The sequence below is a fragment of the Hemicordylus capensis genome, chromosome 5 (assembly GCF_027244095.1).
Source record: "Hemicordylus capensis ecotype Gifberg chromosome 5, rHemCap1.1.pri, whole genome shotgun sequence".
NCBI classification, from domain to species: Eukaryota; Metazoa; Chordata; class Lepidosauria; order Squamata; family Cordylidae; genus Hemicordylus; species Hemicordylus capensis.
The window spans coordinates 30,588,645-30,601,335 of record NC_069661.1 but is presented as its reverse complement, the minus strand read 5'-3'; the positions used below and the strand labels follow the sequence as shown (position 1 = coordinate 30,601,335).

The 12,691-nt window shown below is 41.9% G+C and overlaps 1 protein-coding gene across 4 annotated transcripts in view; it reads left to right on the top strand.

Moving 5' to 3' along the window:
- EIF4E (eukaryotic translation initiation factor 4E) overlaps nucleotides 1–12,415 on the top strand; it is a 36,557-nt gene extending 24,142 nt beyond the window's left edge. For all 4 annotated transcript variants that reach the window (XM_053252265.1, XM_053252264.1, XM_053252266.1 and 1 more), the window contains 4 exons: nucleotides 704–767; nucleotides 1,344–1,457; nucleotides 7,863–8,002; nucleotides 11,360–12,415. In XM_053252265.1, the coding sequence (XP_053108240.1) occupies nucleotides 704–767; nucleotides 1,344–1,457; nucleotides 7,863–8,002; nucleotides 11,360–11,474 (433 nt within the window). In that variant the 3' untranslated portion in view covers nucleotides 11,475–12,415. The remainder of the gene's footprint in view (nucleotides 1–703; nucleotides 768–1,343; nucleotides 1,458–7,862; nucleotides 8,003–11,359) is intronic.
- Nucleotides 12,416–12,691: the final 276 nt, after the last annotated feature.

The window sequence follows — 12,691 nt, the reverse complement described above, 5'->3', positions numbered from 1 at the left end:
AAATGTTGAGTGGATTGTCTTCTATAGTGAACCCTGGATCTGTGCCTTGCACATACAGCTGGGTTGTGGTTTGGAATTTTGTTCTCTTTAGTAACACATGGGTTAATAAGAATAGCCTATTTGAATTCCTATTAAGAAACCTAGACTCAGATTCTTTACACTTCTACTTGAAATACACAATAAGGTTACTCTCATGAGCAGCGCAGTCTGGGTTGGGCTGCTCGTGTGCAGCGCTGGGATCAAGCCCGATCCTGGTGCTTCCTTGGCCGCAAGCCCCAGCTTGAAGTAAAGCCTGGGATTAGAGGGTGCGAGTGCACCCTTTACCCTGGAGCCGGGATTGTGTGTGTGCTCAGGCTGCATGCAGCCTTACACACAGTCTGGCACCTAGAGTGCTTGACTTACAGGGGAATCCCCCAATGCATTGGGCTTGTCACGTGGTGCATTATGGGATTCCTGGAGGCTGGGACTTCTTTTTCGGGCCTCCAATGATCCGTGCCGCCGGGAGCAGTGCAGATCATATGGGTGCACAGTGGTGCACTGAAGAAAACATTGACCATTGTCTGGTGGGGAAGGGAGGTTCGATCCTGCCTTCTTGCCCTCCCTATCCACCAGGGATTTTGATAGTGAGAATAGCCTTAATATATGATGATCTGCCATGTTTGCAATAGTTCATTTTTTAATTGTGCTTACTCTTTCCAAACAGATTATATAACCATATCCAGCTGTCTAGTAATTTAATGCCTGGTTGTGACTACTCACTCTTTAAGGTATGCAGAGTAAACTTTCCTTGAGACAGGTTTAGCTAATTTGGGGGGTGGGGGGGGATACATCTTTTTTAAAAGGTAATTTGGAGAGGGTTCCCACCCAAAAACATAAGGTGGCTTGCAAATTGCACAGCCTCACCTTCACACAGGCTGTTTCCTTTTGCACTTGATGTGCCTAGCTTCTTTGTCCTTAGTTTGGTTCTAGAACAGATATATGTATTATAGAGCTACTGAAATCTGTATGAAAAAGTGACACCAAAAACAGTCTAACAACCCCTGCAGCTCAAGTGAGTCTCCCATTTTTTGGAATAGTTGCTTACCGTGTCATTCACTGCATGTTTTTATGTTCCTGCTATACATGAAATCCCTAAATGGCTAATCTAACTCCAATTTTCTCAAGTTGTAGGAAGAGTTTTTCCATACACTTATTTTGTATATTGAGGCTTCAAAGAAAGAAAGCTTATGTTCAGTGTCATGACCATGAGGAGATTGGAATCCCAAATAGTTTTTGTAAAATTGAATGTTATTGAGTTGCACTTTATTTGGACTTAAGTGCTTGTTCTAACTGCACTTTTATAGGACGGTATTGAGCCCATGTGGGAAGATGAGAAGAATAAAAGGGGAGGGCGATGGCTAATTACACTAAACAAGCAGCAGAGACGAAGTGACCTTGATCGCTTCTGGCTAGAGACCGTAAGTTTTATAGTAATGGTTGTGGTATCTTCATTTTGTGTTTGAAATGGGAAATAAAATAGCTCTTCTGGGAGGAAGCAAGTAGAGTCACCTAGCAGTTACCTCTTTAACCTTTAACTTGGTTTTGGCTGAGCAGTGGTGGAAGATCATTCTGTGCAGACAATATACTGTTCATGGTCAGACTGCTAGCTAATCAAGGTGCTGTTGAAGAAGGCTAGTCATCTTTACAAGGTGTGGAAGCTTGAGGTTTTTAAAATTCCAGAATATTTGTGGGTTGAAATTCTTTTATTTTATTCATTTAACACTTTTTTATTCTGCCCAATACGCAAGTCCCTGGATGGTTCACGATCTAAAAATGCAACAAGGAAACCATTTAACACAATTAAAACAGTTTAAAATACAGATAAAAACTCTAAAACTAAAAGCCTGACTAAGCAGTTATGTCTTCAGGTCCTTCTTAAAAACATCTAGAGAAGAGGAGGCTCTAATTTCATTAGGAAATGCATTCCGAAGTCCTGAGACAAACCTAGAAAAAGGCCCAGTTTTGAGCTGCCCACCAACTCAGCTGTTAGCAACCACAACCAGACCTCCCCGGATCTTAACAGGCGGCAGGGTTTATGGAGAAGGTGGCTTAAATACCTTGGAACCAAGCCATTCAGGGCTTTATAGGTAATAATCAGCACTTTGTATTTCACCCAGAAACGTATTGGCAGCCAGTATAGTTCTCCTAAAATGGGTTTAATATGGTATCTTCGGGTAACCCTGGAGACCAACCTGACTGCTGCATTCTATATTGGTATTATTATCTACATTTTATATCCCGATCTTCCTTCAAGGAGCCAAGAGCGGTGTACTACATAAGTTTCTCCTCACAACAACCCTGTGAAGTAGGTTAGGCTGAGAGAGAAGTGACTGGCCCAGAGTCACACAGCTAGTATCATGGCTGAATGCGGTTTTGAATTCGGATCTCCCCGGTCCTAGTCCAGCACTCTAAACACAACACCACACTGGCTCTGTACCAGCTGCAGTTTCTGTACTACATACAAAGGCAGCCCAGGGTAAAGCATATTACAGTAGTCAAGTCTAGATGTCACCAGCATATACACCACTGTTTTAAATAGGAGATTAACTATAAAGATGCTCCAAGTAACTCTGTTGCTGCTCTTCTGGATGGGTAGAATAGATGATTGATCAGGCCAATTGATGAGTTGCCTCTTTCATCATCTCCCCCCACACACACGCCAAAAAAAAATCTGTGATGTTCCTAGTCCTATTTCTATTTCTGAAAAGTAGAAAATGGGTAGGAAGACTGAGTGGCATAATATTTGTGCCAAATCTGACTGAACATGCCTTTGAGTCATAGTCCTGCAAATGAGTGAAGACATTATTCCTTGCTACCATTTTGTGGGTGGTGGTATATGCAGCTGAGCTGTTCCGGGTGATGAGGATTTGAGTGCTCAAGGGATGATCTAGCATAGGCTGAGGCATCTGCAACTCACTCTAACAATTTTGTTTGCTGCTTTTTACTGGTAAAGTCACTCAGATCTGGTCTGACCTGCTTGTAAGAATTATATCGGAATTTGGGCTAGACATGTCAAAGCTAGTCCTGGTTTGAAGAGCCCCCCTCACTTTCTCTGTGTTCACAGGTAGCAAAATTGGGGGAGGGCATTTTCAGGAAGGTGTGGGGACCATTTTCACTAAGGTTTCAGCAGGGGCTTACCTTTAGTAGTGGCACAGGGTGTTAGTATCCCCTTTTTATAACACTACAGTTATTATTCTGGCACTAAAGCACTACTCATAGCAGCAAAACATAGCTGGAAGGGGGAAAGAGTACTAGCACCTGGTACTGCTAATAAAAGCAAGTCACCATCAAAACCTTAAAATTTTGTCCCCTAAACTTCACCAAAAGTGCTGATTTCATAGTTTTCAGATCAGCACTAGAAGCAGCTGCTGCTCATTAGATTATTTCAGCCTTCTTTGTCTTCAAGGTGTTAATAGTTCTTTAGATATATATTTAGATCCAAGTTTATCTTGGCTGGTGAAGGTTAGCAAGTGGAGCTTAGACTGAAATAGTAATATATTTCAGGAGGTGATGTTCTTTACTAAGGAAGGTATTGTTAATCTCCCCTGAAGAAACATATTTTGATTGGAAATATGTAGGCTGATTGATTGATTTGATTTATATACCACGCTTCCAAAAATGGCTCAGGATGGTTTACATAAAAATAAAACAATTAAAATCAGTTAATTAAAGTAATTAACCCACTCCTTCTGGGGGAGTGTAACTCAATCCAGCACAGGAAGATCTAACTCATCCCTTAGATTCTGAGCCCCTGCAATAAGCACCTCTGTCTTGCTTGGATTCAGTTTGTTTGTTATCCCTCATCCAGCTCATTACTGTCTGTAGGCAGTCATTTAGAGAATGAGTGCCATTTCATGAAAGATGAAAAAAAGTAGATTTTGGTGTTGTCAGCGTACTGATAACACCCAGCACCAAACCTCCTGATGACCTCACCCAGCGGTTTCATGTAGATATTAGAAAGCATTGGTGACAGAATGGAGCCCTGAGGGACTCCATATAACAGCTACTATTTTGAGGAGCAACTATCACCAAGCTCCACCATCTGGGATCTACCTGAGAGATAGGAGTGGAACCACTGCATAGTAGTGCCCCCTGTCCCAATCTCCCACAGGCAATCCAGAAGGATACTATGGTCAATGGTATCAAATGCTGCTGAGAGAGCGAAAGAACCAGCAGAGTCACACTCCCTCTGTCGATTCCCTGGTAAAGGTCATCCATCAGGCCAACCAAGGCTGTCTCAACCCCATAGCCAGCTCTAAAGCCAGTTTGAAATGGGTCTAGATAATCAGTTCAACCCTCCAAAACTGCCTGGAGCTGGTTGGCCACCGCCCTCTCAATCACTTTGCCCAACCAAGGGAGATTGGAGATTGGCCTGTAACTATCCATCGCTTAAGGGGTCCAGGGAAGGTTTCTTAAGGAGCAGTCTAACCATTGCCGCCTTCAAAGAGGCACCCTCCCCTCCCTCAGTGATGCATTTATATTAACTAGGCCACCTCCAACAATCTCCCTGCTAGATGCAGCCAAGTTCAGTAAGGATCCAGAGAACAAGTGGTAGGCCGCACCACCCCAAGCAGCTTGTCCACATCCTCAGGAGTCACAGATTGAGACTGATCCAACCTAATACTGCAAGAGGGATTGCTGAACACCTCCTTCATAAACCTTGTGGAAACAGTGGAGTCCAAGTTAGCCCAAATACAGGAGATTTTGTCCACAAAGAACCCATTAAAAGTGTCAGAGTAGAATGACCTCAGGGACTGATTTAAAACAGAAGGAGCAGAAATTAAAGTCCTCACAACCTGGGATAGCTCTGCTGAGCTGCAGATGCAATGTGCCCAGACCAAAAACTTTTTCACTTCATTCACAGCTACCCCATAAGCCTTCAAATGGGTCACATGTTGCATCCTGTCAAATTCGAACCGAGTTCTCCTCCACTTGCCTTCTAGTTGCCTACCTAAGCTTTAGGTCTTACAGATCTTCCATTTAATAGGAAAGGTAACTGAATGTGTGGTGACAAAGCAACTGCAGTCATAGGATGACTTCTTTCCTCTACCCATTTCAGTTATGCATTATGGTTTATGGGACTGAGACAGCCTTGTTATTCTGGATGATGTGTGTCTGAAAATAGGCAGAAAGAACTTATCTCTTTACTTTTGGACCTCAGCAGCTTTCCATGCACACAAACTACTAGAGTTGTTGGGTCTGGTTCTTTTGTCGTTCTGGATAAAACAAAAAATGAGGACACTCAATAGCCTCAATGTTATTGATTAATGTAGCACAGTCCCTTGGAAATTAACAGCAGTGTTTAAGGGTCAATTTTATTACCAGTGCTGTTAAACATTGGGAAGCAATCATCCAGAACTTCTGGTTTCCTCAGTAGCCTGATGCCCCCAGCTTTGTGTATTGTTAGTCTCTTTTCTAAACCAGTGTTTGGAATCTATTACAGAGTACATGAGGTTAAACGAGCTGAAACTGAATCCAGGTAAGAGAAAGGTAATCCCAGTGCTCTTGGAGGGTCTGGTCTGTTGTGTTACAGATGGGTTAGTAATCTCCCAGTCTGATCAGATTAGGACTCTATGAGTGTTCTGGAATACCACTCTTCTGTCCTGCAGCACTTTCACTAGCTGCTAATTAGCTTCCAGGTCTAATTTAGTGTGCTGCTTATTACTTTAAAGCCCTTCAGAGCCTGCAATTAACATACCATAGTCTGCTTCTCCCAGTATAAGACCAGTTGTTTACATTCACTGGGGTAGACTCTGCCCTATGCCAGCTCAATGTTGGGGTAAGGCAAGAAATAGGGTCTTTACTATATTTGCCCCATGGTTATGGACAACCCCCTGATATCCAAAGCTTGATGGTGGCTTTTCAGAAAGGATTCAGAACCTTTTTTTCTTTTAAAGCCTTGTGGCTCCTGCATGTACATTTCTCATTCTATAGTACTGTTGCTATAGAGTTTACTGTGCTAGTGAATGTTTGGTACTGTCTTTTAAAAGAATTCTGTACTTTGTTGGAAGCTGTTGAAAGCCTTGGAAAGGTCAGGTACAGATTAGACCTGGAATCTGTGTTCTAGGATTTACGCTGTCCTGTTTCCTACGTTACTTGGGATATTTGGGTAGTGGAAGAGCAGTGCACTCAGTTCTCTCTGCCATGCAGATGGCAATATATGGCAAAGATTGTAACTCTGTTGTGGGGCACCTACTTTGAAGGTCTGAGGTTCGGTCCCTGGTATCCTGAGGTAGGGATGGTGAACATTCTTATCCTTGGAGTCCCACTGCCAGTCTACACAATACTGCAGGCTTTGACCAACTATATTTCGATCTAGGAGTCCCTAAAACCTTAAGGTCACTAGGAAGTCTTCAGGTTCCTTCCTTTAGGGAAATGAGTGATCATCTCTCAGAAGCATGGCCTCTTCTGTAATGGCTTTGGGATTGTGATATGTTCTCTGTGTGGTTTTTCTTGTCCCCTTAAATAGCTAGGAAACATGCTTTTATTCTGGCAGGCTCGTGAGAATTAGTGGAGATTATATTTGTAGTAATAAAATTCTGTGTGGTTTTGCGTATGAATTCGTTTTTATTTGCATTTTTAATATTTGTATTTTTAAACTTCATTGAGTATTGAAGGGCAGTTTCTGCTAATTAATTAATTAAATTTATGCCCCACCCAAACTTGCATCTCTGGGCAGCTAACAACAATTAAAACACATAAAAATTAAAACAGTTCAACATATAACACATATAAAAGTTAATACAATACAATTTAAAAAAACATAAAATTAACAAACAGTATTTTTTAATTAAAAACCTGAAAAGGCTTGGGTTAAAAAAAGGGTTTTCAAATGTTTTTTAAAAATAGCCAGAGATGGGGAGGATCGTAACTCAGCAGGGAACACATGCCACAACCTCGGGGCAGCAGCCGAGAAGGCCCATCTCTGTGTGACCACCAAATGGGTTGGCGGTAACTGGAGACAGACCTCCTCAGATGACCTCAATGGGTGGTGGGGTTTGTAGCGAAGACGCTCTCTTAAATACCCAGGACCTAAGCTGTTTAGGCCTTTATAGCACTTTGTATTTTGCCCGGAAACCTATCGGCAGCCAGTGTAACTCAACAAAGGAGTAATGTGGTCTCTCTGAGATGACCCAGAAACCAACCTGGCTGCCGCATTCTGAACCAACTGAAGTTTTCGTACAAAGGCAGCCCCACATAGAGCACATTACAGAAGTCTTACCAACAAATGTACCACTGTTTTGAGGTCATTAATCTCGAGAAACGGACGCAGCTGGCATATCAACCAAAGCTGACAGAAAGCACCCCTGGCCACCGCCTCAACATGAGAAACCAAGGAGAGGTGTGGATCCAGGAGTACTCCCAGACTGCAGACCTTTTCTTTTTGGGGAAGTGTGACCCCATCCAGAACAGGTAGATCAAAATCGTCTCTGGAGTTCTGACCCCACACAATAAGTACCTCCATCTTATCTGGATTCAGCTTCTGTTTATTCTCCCTCATCCAGCCCATTACTGCTTCCAGGCAGGCATTTAGGGAGGATATGCCATCACCTGAAGAAGTTAACATGGGGAAGTAGATCTGAGTGTCATCAGCGCACTGGTGACACCCAGCTCCATATTCCCTGATGATCTCTCCTAGCGGTTTCATGTTGTAAATAAACTGTATGAATTGGGGTACTGTCCATACATTGTATCACTTACTTGCTCTTCCTGCTGTTACTGTTTTCTCCTATGCATTCCTAATGGAATGCTGTTAAGTATTTACACTATTTAATCAGTATTTAAGTTACCTTGGACTCGTTTTTGTATTTTCTCTTTTAAAGCTGCTGTGCCTTATTGGAGAGTCTTTTGATGACTATAGCGATGATGTATGTGGAGCTGTTGTTAATGTTAGAGCCAAGGGTGACAAAATAGCAATATGGACTACTGAATGTGAAAACAGGGATGCTGTTACACATATAGGGTGAGTTTCTCTTGAATATTCTACAAGATACTGTTACAATGGTACCGTATAATGCATGCAGCCCAATCCTTTGCATATATATACTCCCAAATAAGTGTGCATGGAACTGTAACCTGGGTGTTCCAAACTTTGGTTCACAAGTCCTTTCTGAGACATTTCTTCTAGAGATAAAAGAACTCACTTAGTAGACATGCCTTTCACTTAAATAGTCTTATGCAAGCTTTTGTGAAAGGGTCTCTTACTATAGGTTTATGAAAGAAAAATCTAAGCTGATTAACTTGCACTGATACTAAAAATAACAAAGTGAATTAAAACATTGGTCCCCTATGAGAAGTTGTGCTGAAACTGCTAATCTCAGTGTGATGTACATATATGGTTTATTTCATGGAGAGCTTAGCAGTGGATGCTTCCATTGCAGAAGATTAGAGGTGGTTCTTATGAGTTGCTTAAAACAAAATACACAGTGCACCTTTACATTCTATACATTGTGAAGTGAGGAGGCTTAATTTAGAAAACTGACTTTAATTATTTGATTGTTTAAATCCACAAGCGACACAACTAGGGGATTTGAAATATGTTGGCCTGTAGAAAATATTTTTTTGGTTACATTTCTATAACTGCTGTACAGTGTTAAACTGGGAAGGAAATTACTTGGCTGCAGAAAGCATTCATGTTTGCCTCGCATATAGCAGAAAACCACTGGTGGACATCAAACTATTAGATGGCCATTGCCGTAATGGAAAATATAGAATAAACTGGTGGTCATAAAGTTAAAACTTGTCATTATTCCACTGGAAATGGAATAGTTGTGCCTGACAAATAAAACCTTGTACAAAATGTCATAAAGGAGCTGTGGTCTGGATCCAGATGCTCTTTATTTATTTATTTGATTGCTATACCGCCCTTCCAAAAATGGCTTAGGGTGGTTTACACAGAGAAAAAATTAATAAATAAGTCAGTGTTGGAATAGGTGCAGTTTTAAAAGTGTACTGAGAAAAGCCCCATAGTGAAAACAGTGCTTTCCCTTGCAGTCCTGGTATAACTGACATTTGTTGTCAGTGGCTGACAGCCTAACTAGTTTAAGTCCTTTTCAAGTTTAGTAGTCATTTAGAGTAATTCCTGAGTAGTACCACTGGATGTCGGCCAGTGTGTCTTGTTGATGCATTCAACTATACTGGCTTTACTTCCAGAAAGTCAGTCTAAATTAAAACATTGATTTTTTTAAATGGTTTTTATGTGCTGTAAAACTTGCTTCTATCATTTAATCGCAAAATGAGACCCACTTTAACTTTTTTGTTTATGTCCAACTCTCTAAAATGACCAGATAAAGAGAATGATGCAAGACTCCTGTATCTTTTTAACAGTTGTGCAGAATATGGCATTGTAGTAGGTGCAGCTTTTCACCCCTGTGTGGTAGCTGCACCTATCAAAATGCCACTTCCACATAACTATTAAAAGTTGGCCCTAAGCAGGGGAGGAGGAAAATGTACTTTATCTGGTCCTAGGGGATTGGGTGGGGGAGCAGACTGCTAGCCTACCGGGGGCGGGGTGTGTGTGTGTGTGGAAATGACACTGAGTTGTAGATCATGCTTGATTCTTATGCACACTTTCCCCCAGGGGTGTAACTACTATTAGGCAAGGGGAGGCGGCTGCCTGGGGGGCCCCACGCCTTGAGGGCCCCCCCAGAGGCAAGTCACATGACTATATATTGTGAAGTGTGTGTGTGTATCAGCAAGGGGCCCATTTAAAAATTTTGTCTCTGGGCCCACTCCAGCCTTGTTACGCCCCTGCTTTCCCCTATATTATATGTCTATATTTTGAAGATGTGCTTGTTAGAATGGAACAAATAATATAAATGGTGAGTTGCTGCCCCAGGCTCTGAGTGCACTAGAACAAAGAGAAAGCACATTTTTACAGGAAACTCTGGGGCCTGTAGTTTGAGACAGTGTGCCACCCTATGACTGCTCAAGAACTAAATGTTCCAGCGGTACTGGTGTCATCTTGTGTGCACAAGAGAATCCAGAGGCTGTGGCAGTGGACTAGCAGCCGTAGGTATTGGAGGGAACAAGCACCATCATCAGCAGTACTATATAAACTATTTGAAGCAGGAAGGCTTTGTGTTGGGAGTGGGGAGCATGTTAAAAATTGGTGTTGGGCCTTGCTTGGACACTGATGGGAGTTCTGGCCTCTTCCTGCATCTGGTATCGCTTTGTGTTCTTTTATTAAAATATGTCCCCTAAACAATATTGGTGGTGGTAGTGGTTACCTGCCTAAGATCAGGGTACAATCCACCAGTGGAAGATCAGTGGTTTAAGAGATATTCAGTCTATAGGTGACCTTCTCTGAGCTTGCTAAGTGCTTAAAAGATGATGAATCCCAGTGATTCAATCAGTTTGAGCGCACGGGCAACTGATAGCCACAATTACCATATTTTACGGAGTATAAGACGCACTTTTTTCCTTGAAAAACAACTGCCCAAATTCAGGTGCGTCTTGTACTCCGGGGAGAAGTTAGAAGTTGGGCTTGTCGGGAAAGCGGGGGGAGGAGGAGGAGGAAAGGCAAGCAGGGAGGATTCGCTTCCCTCCTCCCTTCCTCTCTCGCTGGGGCCTGTCAGGAGCGTCCTAGTCAGCCCGCCCGCAGCCCCCTTCCCCAGGCGCCCTCCGGTTGCCGCTCCGATGCTTCTGCAGTGAGGGAGGCTGCTGCCTGCTGGCGGCCGCGATGAACAACAACCAGCGGCTGCCGCCGCTGCGGGTCACCAACGTGGGCTCGCTGCTGCTCACCCCGCAAGAGAACGAAAGCAAGAGGACAGAGCGGGGCACGGTGGAAGGGCTTGGAGGGGAGATGGAGGCGAGGGGAGATGGAAAGCTCAGAGAAGGAAAGAAGGAAAGCTCAGAGAAGGAAAGCTCTCAAAAACTGGATTAAATTTAAGGTGCGTCGTATAGTCCGTAGTGTCTTATAGTCCGTAAAATACGGTATTGTGTGAATAATACTGAAGTGGGGAGTTTGTGCTCTTTTGGCAACTCTTCAGATGTGCTGAAGTTTTTAAGATGTGATAACTGCTTACCTTTTTGCCTTTTAGGGCTTTGTGCGTTTAAATAGATTTTAGTTTTCTCAATCTTACCATTTAGAGAAAGGCTTCTTGAACTGTCATTTCAACAGACAGTTCACAACAGAGGTTTTAGCTGAAGTGACAGTCTGTCAGAATTAGATGACCTTAATTTCTTCCTTCCTGCTGAGACAGATAAAAAGATGCATTCAAAACTTTTTATTATGCAATTGTGTATATGAAAGTAGGCTCCGGTTCTCTTCTAAAGAATACAACTTAAATTGATGTATTCTTCTTCTTTTCTTTCTCAGGAGAGTATACAAGGAAAGGTTAGGACTTCCTCCAAAGATAGTGATTGGTTATCAGTCCCATGCTGACACAGCTACTAAGAGCGGCTCCACCACTAAAAATAGGTTTGTTGTTTAAGAAGACACCTTCTGAGTATTTCATAGGAGACTGCGTCAAGCAATCGAGATTTGGGAGCTGAACCAAAGCCTCTATAAAAGCAGAGTGGACTGCATTTAAATCTGATTTCCATCTAAATGTTGCTAAATTTGTGAAAAGTCTCTCATTTGCTTTTGTCTTGTACTTCTGTGTTTGTTCTCTCCCCCACCCCCATTTTTGGCTGAAGGTAACCTTTATCCAATCAAAGAATCTCAGTACAACATTTGCCCCCTGAATCCATACAGGTCTCCCTAGCCCACTCTCTGATGCTTCTTAGGAAAGTAACTGTTGAAAAAGAAAAAGATCCTGAAAACCAGTGCCATTTCTACAGGGGAAGAAACTACTACTTTTTTCACCTTTGCATTGTATGCAACAACATGTTTTGCTGGTTTGGAAGAAAAGTATGATGCATACATTTTTTTTCTAGCAAATCTTTCTTTCTACAGCATTGTCATTGCTGTAACCAATACTGATGGCTGCTAGATTTAATTTATTTGTTTCCCTCTCTGATAACATTAGTGATATTCTGATTTCAGTTCTTGCTCATGTAACATTGGTGAAGGATCTGGGAATATGACAAAGATTTAATAAACATTAATTTTGTGCATTCTTTGGTAATTATTTTTGTAACATCAAAGCTTTGCTACAAGTTTCATGCATTTCAAGTCAAATCAGTGATATGTTTGTGTGATTTCCTGAACATAATTGTGGATTTTTAAAAATGTAACACCATAATTACATTCCTTACTAGAAATAGTATTCCTGTTTTTTGTATCTTATGCTGTATTTTAACACTTTGTATTCCTTAGGTTATGTTTTGCTTTGGTTTAAGAACGGCTCAAATAGAAAAGCAGTCCCATTCATATTAAGACAGTGTACAAAACTGTAAATAAAATGTGTACAGTGAATTGTCTTTTAGACAAGTAGATTTGTCCTTTTATTTCATTATACTGAAGTGTTTGTACTACTACTGACAAGGCAGCTCCTATTGTGGCTTCTATTGTACTAAGGTCAAGTGTGGTATCTTTCAGGAGAGGTTAAGGCTTAAGCTAGTGGAATGCAAGTTCTAGTAGATCTTAGGTAGTATTAACCTCACATGGAATTACATTGCTGTGGCTGTATCTTATGAGTATGTTCACTTAACCGTTCAGTATGTTACACAGCTGCCAGGTTAGCATGCTCCTAAATCTGTTGGAATA